Source organism: Bos taurus, chromosome 12 (assembly GCF_002263795.3).
Source record: "Bos taurus isolate L1 Dominette 01449 registration number 42190680 breed Hereford chromosome 12, ARS-UCD2.0, whole genome shotgun sequence".
Taxonomy (NCBI): Eukaryota; Metazoa; Chordata; class Mammalia; order Artiodactyla; family Bovidae; genus Bos; species Bos taurus.
The window spans coordinates 21,643,885-21,651,337 of record NC_037339.1 but is presented as its reverse complement, the minus strand read 5'-3'; the positions used below and the strand labels follow the sequence as shown (position 1 = coordinate 21,651,337).

General features: G+C 42.3%; 1 protein-coding gene across 2 annotated transcripts in view; it reads right to left on the bottom strand.

Annotated features, from left to right (window-relative positions):
- Nucleotides 1-4,016: 4,016 nt before the first annotated feature.
- VPS36 (vacuolar protein sorting 36 homolog) overlaps nt 4,017-7,453 on the bottom strand; it is a 31,872-nt gene continuing 28,435 nt past the window's right edge. The window contains exon 14 of one of the 2 annotated variants that reach the window (XM_005213609.5): nt 4,017-7,411. In XM_005213609.5, coding sequence (XP_005213666.1) covers nt 7,318-7,411 — 94 coding nt within the window. In that variant the 3' untranslated portion in view covers nt 4,017-7,317. 2 annotated transcript variants of the gene reach the window in all.

The following is a 7,453-nucleotide window of genomic DNA, read 5'->3' as shown; positions in this document are numbered from 1 at the left end:
CCGGCGGGCGGGGACCTCCGGGAGCCCGCCAGAGCCGCCCCGCCCGCTCTGGGCCGCGCATCCTTTCCTGCCCGCGCCCGGCTGGCCCGCGGCTGGACAGGAAACCCTGCAGGAAACGCGCGGCCAGCCGGGGCCTGCGGGGAGGAGCCGCGGACCCCTACCCCGCTACCCGGAGCCGGGTTTCAGGGCGAGCCGCCTTGTCTCCCCGCATTTGCGACCCAGTCTCTTCTCCTCCGACCCCTCCACCGCCCCCTTGTCATTATCTTCTGGGGGATCACGAGGCAGTCATTGAAGTTGGCTGTAAGCTTGGTTTCCCAGACGTCATTGAAGAGCTTCAAAAGAGAAGAGCTCACGAAGGTGCCTCTTCATTTTTCTCCGGAGCCAGAATTGGTTATTTACATTAAAAATAACGTTTTAAAAACTCGAATCCGGAAGTGTTCAAGTTGTGTTTTTAAAACAATAGGAGAGGATAGAGTTCCACCTTAACAGCCGGGCTTGTTTTTGAATAGAGTGAAATGTGCAAGACAGTTTACCATTAGCATACCAATGTGGTAAGGAAATCGGAGCCCAGATTTGGTGGTCCCTGGGGAGCAGGTGATTGGAACGAGGCTCCAGGAATCTGTGCGGGGAAGGGGGCGGTGGTGTGTGCGGAGTGGGGATAGATACATTCTGTTGGTTGAGGTGTGAATTACACGGATTCATTATGTATTTGTCAAAACATCCAACTTAATATCCGTTCATTTCACTGTTTGTAAATTTTATCTCCATTTTTAACTCAGAAATGTACCATTTGCAGGTCCTTGAATCTATCACTTAATCTTTTAAAAGGTAGCCCAATTATTCGGTTATTAGAGCTATCAGAGCTTATCAGAGGTACCAAATTTGCAAAGCACTGTACTGATTCAATCCAGCCAAAGATTCAAAAAAGGCTTTAATGTGTGGAATGAAAAAAATATTCAATGTGAGAGTTGAGAGTTGTTTTTATTTGGAGCAAAATGAAGACTAAAGCCCAGGATTCACCTCTCAGATAGCTCCGAGGAAATGCTCCCAAGAGGTAGGGTGGGAGGTCTGTATATATACGTGGTTTGTGCTAGTCACCAGGCACAGATGTCTCTGTTGATAATTTTACTGTTATTCTAGATATAAGAGGCAAGAAACTGAGCTCATAAAATCTGTAAAATACCTGTCTGAAGGCCTGTTCTGGCATTGTTTCCCAACGCACATGCATGCATGCATGCTCAGTCATGTCCGACACTTTGTGACCCCATGGACTGTAGCCCATCAGGCTCCTCTGTCCATGGGATTCTCCAGGCCAGAATACTGGAGTTGGTTGCCATGCCCTCCTCCAGGGGATCTTCCCAGCCCAGGGATCGAACCCCCATCTCCTGCGTCTAAGCTTCCTGCATTGGCAGGCTGATTCTTTACTGCTTTGCCACCCAGGTAGCCTTCCAGGGCAGTGTCATTCTTGATCTCCACCCTAAACTCCTTTCAAGGGTATGTTAGGGTCAGTGATTGCAGGGACAGGTTACCAAATGCTTACAGAGGCAGGTAGCAGGGGACAATTTTTAGTTGGCAAAGGTCACCATCCAATTTCACGGTCAGAATGATCTAATCCAACATCTATTCATTAACCAAGTGAGAACTCCTTTTAAATACATGCCACAAGCCCTGCCATTTTTGGTTTTGAAAGCAAGAGCTCATTTTAAGAGTGGGAGTTAGATGCAGCAGAAATAAAGTCCAGCCTGCCTCCATCAGTCAGTTCAGTTCAGTTCAGTCACTCAGTCATGTCCGACTCTTTGTGACCCCATGAATCGGAGCACACCAGGCTTCCCTGTCCATCACCAACTCCCAGAGTTTACTCAAACTCATGTCCATCAAGTCGCTGATGCCATCCAGCCATCTCATCCTCTGTCGTCCCCTTCTCCTCCTGCCCCCAATCCCTCCCAGCATCAGGGTCTTTTCCAATGAGTCAACTCTTCACATGAGGTGGCCAAAGGATTGGAGTTTCAGCTTTAGCATCATTCCCTACAAAGAAATCCCGGGCTGATCTCCTTCAGAATGGACTGGTTGGATCTCCTTGCAGTCCAAGGGACTCTCAAGAGTCTTCTCCAACACCACAGTTCAAAAGCATCAATTCTTCGGCGCTCAGCCTTCTTCACAGTCCAACTCTCACATCCATACATGACCACAGGAAAAACCATAGCCTTGACTAGACGGACCTTTGTTGGCAAAGTAATGTCTCTGCTTTTGAATATGCTATCTAGGTTGGTCATAACTTTCCTTCCAAAGAGTAAGCGTCTTTTAATTTCATGGCTGCAGTCACCATCTGCAGTGATTTTGGAGCCCCCCAAAATAAAGTCTGACACTGTTTCCACTGTTTCCCCATCTATTGCTATGAAGTGATGGGACCAGATGCCATGATCTTTGTTTTCTGAATGTTGAGCTTTAAGCCAACTTTTTCACTCTCCTCTTTCACTTTCATCAAGAGGCTCTTAAGTTCCTCTTTACTTTGTCTCCATAACCTCGGGCAAATACTTAACCCCTCCTTTCCTCCACTGCAAGACATCTAATGTAGTCATACTGAAGTTTTGTGGTGAATGAGTGAAATGTATAGAAAGCAATTTGCTCAGTGTTGATCTCTCAGACACACACTCTCCCTAGAAACCCACTCTGCCTCAATCGAAGTTGCAAGGGCCTGGGGTCAGTGTGCTTGGTCAATTTTTAAATAAGAGCATTATTGAGATGTTTGGTCATTTTTGCTTTAATTTGAATTCTTGCCAAACTGTTTACTATATAGTTAAGACAGTTTAATCCTTTCTAAAAAGAAGCCAACAGAAATTTAAAGGAAAAAACTTTCAAAAGAACCGTGGTATGGTCTTAGCTGTATTAAACTAAAACAAGCTGGCTGACAAAGATATCTTGAGTAAGTGACTGGTCAAGGGATCTTTTGCAAATTGTGTAAAATGTGTTCACTATCTCAATAATACCCTTTATATAAATAGGGAGATTTTTTTCCCCCTAGATAACACTCTGAGAGACAAGCTTTAACTGACTTGTGATTATTAGAGCACAAGAAAGAAAATGATTGACCCAATTGTCACATTGTGAAAATAAGACCTTATGTGTGTGTTAATCTAACTTTTCTGGAACGCTTCCCACATCATGGACCTGGCCCATGTTATGGAATTTGAATAAGACAGCGTATCTCAGACAGGCTGAGGCTGGACAAGTGTGGATAAGAAGCCTCTTGGAAAGAGAGTAAAGGACACAGACTAAAGTTTCAGACTCAAGACACACTATAATTGAAAAGCCACTCAACTGAGTGAATACTTAACTAGGAATTTACCTTGTACAATTATTGATGTAGGTCACTGGGAATTCCAAAGAGGTGTTGTGTGATATTCCTTATAACTTAAAGAAATCTAATTTCTCTATTTTCTTGTGGCATCGAGATAACAGAGAACAAGATAAAAGACAGTCAAGTGTTGGGCTGGCCAAAAAGTTCGTAAGAGCTTATGGAAAAACCCAAATGAACTTTTTGACCAACCCAATATATGGTTAATTGGGTTTCGGAATAGTAGTTGTGTCCTGGAAACAGATTTTTCTAGAGCAGGTGGGAATGAGCAAAGTATGGTTTTGCTTATTAGGATAGGGGTGGGTGGATGGGAGGAAATAACAAAGGGACGTCTGAACAAGGGCAATGTGGCCCAGGAAGAGGAAGGGCCTGATCAATGCCTTCCCCTGACCATCTCTTGGTTCTCTTGAGCCTAGTGGATCAGCTCCTCCTCTCCCACCAGACCTTCTCAGACTGTCCTCCATCAGAACAGAAGCCTCCCTCCTCTGTCCTCCAAGCATGGCACCCGTGCCCCTGCCATGGCACAGACTTCATTCCCATCTTCAGTTAAGGCTGCTCACATGTCTATGTCCCAGTGAGGCTACCCTCTTAAAAGCAGGGCCTGCATCTTATTCGCTTCTGTATCCCCCAGTGGCCCAGTTCCTCACACAAAGTCAACAGGTATTCAAAAATGTTTCTTTTTATTGAATTCAATGAGAGATGAAAGTAGGGTGAAGTGAAGCCCATTTATAAGCAGGCACACACACGGGCGGTCGCTCATTTGGTTGTCATTTCGTTGGACGCTTACTGTGTGCCAGGCCTCACTCTAGGCTGAGGGCACATCCGTGAACAAAGCAGAGAAAAATCTCCGCCCCCGTGGAGCTGACACTTAAGATCTATCATAAGGAGTAGGATCAGCGATACATTTACATAAATTCAGCCATACCTATCAGCATAGTGAAGAAAAAGGAAAACAAAAAAGACACACTTAAGTACTTTAATTATTGGTACTACAAAAGTCTACTGTTGATATATAGTCTTTTATTATATATTTTACTTGCTATAGTCATAAAATATTCATAGCCATGTATCACTTTACAGCCATTCTACTTGTAAGATTATATAGAGAACTTTATTGGCAATTTCAGAGATTTTCACGGATCATTTTGAGCATGCTTGATTCCATCCTTAAGCATAGTCCTTAAAACCTACCCATCATAGAAGTTGTGACTCTACTGTATCAGATGGAAACTCGGAGGTTGTTGGGCAAGGAAGAACCATTCTAAGTATCTGAACATGAGAATAATGACATGATAAATCCATGTCTGGTTGGCTTAGTCTGGTAACAGGGAACAAGAGATAGTACCTTCACATATATACACATGGTCAATCAACAGTGGAATTCACATCAAGAATTAAAAAAAATAAAAAAGAACAGTTCATGAGTCATTTCCCATTTTTTAAGACAACTAAAATAGTAAGACCTTGAGGTCAAAAATATTTATAATCAACTTGATTATAAAATCTAAAAGAAAAAATCTTAATATATGGGTTTATTCTGACTAAACCTTTATCATTTTCATACATTTTCAAAGAGTATTTAAAAAGAACACCAAGTCAAGAAAAATCATTTTTAAATTTTGCAATAATTTTACTCTGTATACATTAATACCAATCATTTAACCCTAAAAACATTCTTCACTTGTACAATGTAAAAAATTGGACAGTATGTGACTAGAAATACTCCATTATCATAAAGCTACAGATTTGTGCTTTGAAGAGCAAAGTTAGAAAGCAAAAATAATAATCTAACAGTGATAAGCACCAAGAAGACGGAACTTTTTTGCACTTAGGGCCTGACTGGTTGTATTCAAACATAACCTCTACCAACAAAGGAATGAAAATGACACCTTATTTGGCAAAAACAAAACACAAAGAACAAAAATATACATATAGAGGTCTGGAAACAGTGAAGAATGCCCACTTTAAAACAATAAAATCAATCATACCTGTTTTTTAATTAATGTGACATTTGCAAAACTAGATTCATGTCACTTTAGTTCACTTTATATAATTCAGACTGCTCCATTTTTGTTAATGTGTTGTCACACTAGTATAAATGAATATGCTGACTCATGAGTCTGCTGTAATGAATCAACACCATTAGAGCTAGAAGACCCAGTAGCTCTAACGATCTTAGTTGCAACTCATTCCAACTGGTGAAACAGATTATTCATCGGTGTAATTTTTAAAAACTTTGGCCAGATGAGATATGGAGTGAATGAGATGAGTGTGTGTGTGTGTGTGTGTGAGACAGAGTGCTTCCCAGAGAGGAGTGACATGCCAAAAACCATACACAATGGCTCCAAAGACTTGGGCAGCCAGACACTGAATTTCCCCCCAGACAAATGAGAGGGGATGTTAAGGGGTGTGTCATCACCACGTGCAATCAGCGACAGATTTGGAACTAAGTCAGGATGCTTCAGCCACGACGTTCCCGTGACACTGGAGGACGTGAAGCAGCAACAGGGATCAGGCAGGGGTCAGGGATCGACTCTGGCTGCACGTGGAGGGTTTCCCTGGGTCTGCAGCTGAGGGTGCCCGGACCTGGCCCATAGGGCATCTGCAGCAGCCCGGCAGTGGTCCTCCACTTCTTAGTGAGGATGTCTCAGGGAGCCCAGAGGCTCAGCCTGAGGGTTCCTGCCTCCTGGTCTCAAAGGTTCTCTCAGTACAGATACCACCCGTTTTAGAGGCTTGGCCAAAACCTATCAGTGACCTTCCACTGCCAACTCAGCCTTGAAAGGGGCTCTCCCTGTGGTGTCCCTGAGTTTGAGGTAATGCCATCGGACTGTACGCCGTGTTGCAGTAATGAAGTCAGGCGGTCACTACAAAACTCAAGCGATCTGGATTCAATATTTGCCAGTCATCTCAGTAATACTTCCTAGTGAGAGTTTCTCCACACAAATTATAATGTGTGGAGCAAAGGAAAAAAATATTGCTAGAGGATGATAGAAAGAGTTTTTTAAAGTTCAGCAGTAAAACTCCTTAAGGGAAGGAAAAGGAGACATATTAACATTTCCACTTTCTATTTGTCCATCCTTGGCTTTGAGGTAAAAGAGCACCAAGGTTCATGTAAAGCTAGTTAAAGGTTCTTCCAGGCTCCTCCACCCACACAACAATCTGAGGGAAATCCTGAACAGTCTACTTCCCAAATTTGTCACCTTATCTCCGGGCATGTCCATACAGCTCTTTAATTCACTAGCAAAATCCACAGCAGTTTTTAAAACAGAATGACATAGTTGCATTCTTTAAATGCCAGCCATGAAATCATCACTTAAAAAAAAAGAAAAAGAAACTAGTCAGACTATATATATGGAAGTCAAGAAAACTTCTCTTTTTTTTAAGCTGCTTTATTTGGTCTGCTGAAGACATGCCTATGGCTGCTTCTAAAAAGCCCTTAGGAAGAGCCTCACGTGACATCCTGCAGTTGGATGTTGTCAGGTTCTTAAACTACACTGTAGGTCTAAACTTCTTCATGAAAACCCCTCAAAGGTGCACACTAAATGCAAAGAAAACTTCTTTTATAATTCAGTGAATTTCAGTCAAACCAAAATAACGATCTAAACTGTCCAAACACGCAACTTCTCCTTCTCCCCCAATGAACTAAATTCTTTTCTTTAAAAAATGGTCAGATTTGAAGATCGAGTTAAAATCCACCAAATTTCCAGTTAAACTCTGAGGGTTTCTATACAACGGTAGCATGATTTTGAATTCATTTTGGCATTCAGCTTTCTGTATTTTTCCTATATATATCCTAGAGAAGCTTCCTGGATCATAATATTTGGGGAGAAATTAAAAGGGTCTTGTATGATACTACAAAGTTCCAGTAATTCTGTTTATCAGGGTTTACCCTTAGCTCAATGGCATTCAACCTCTCCATGATGCAAGTATATGGATAACAAGTTATTTCAGATACAAAACTCTTAGCTCTGTGTCATAAATAAATTTGGGTAAAACCGCAAGCCTTCCACTGAATCATCTCGGCAAAGATGGCCCATCTTCTCAGCAAGAAGCAACCTAGGAGTCAAGGGGAAAAAAAACACCATCATCCATCCATTC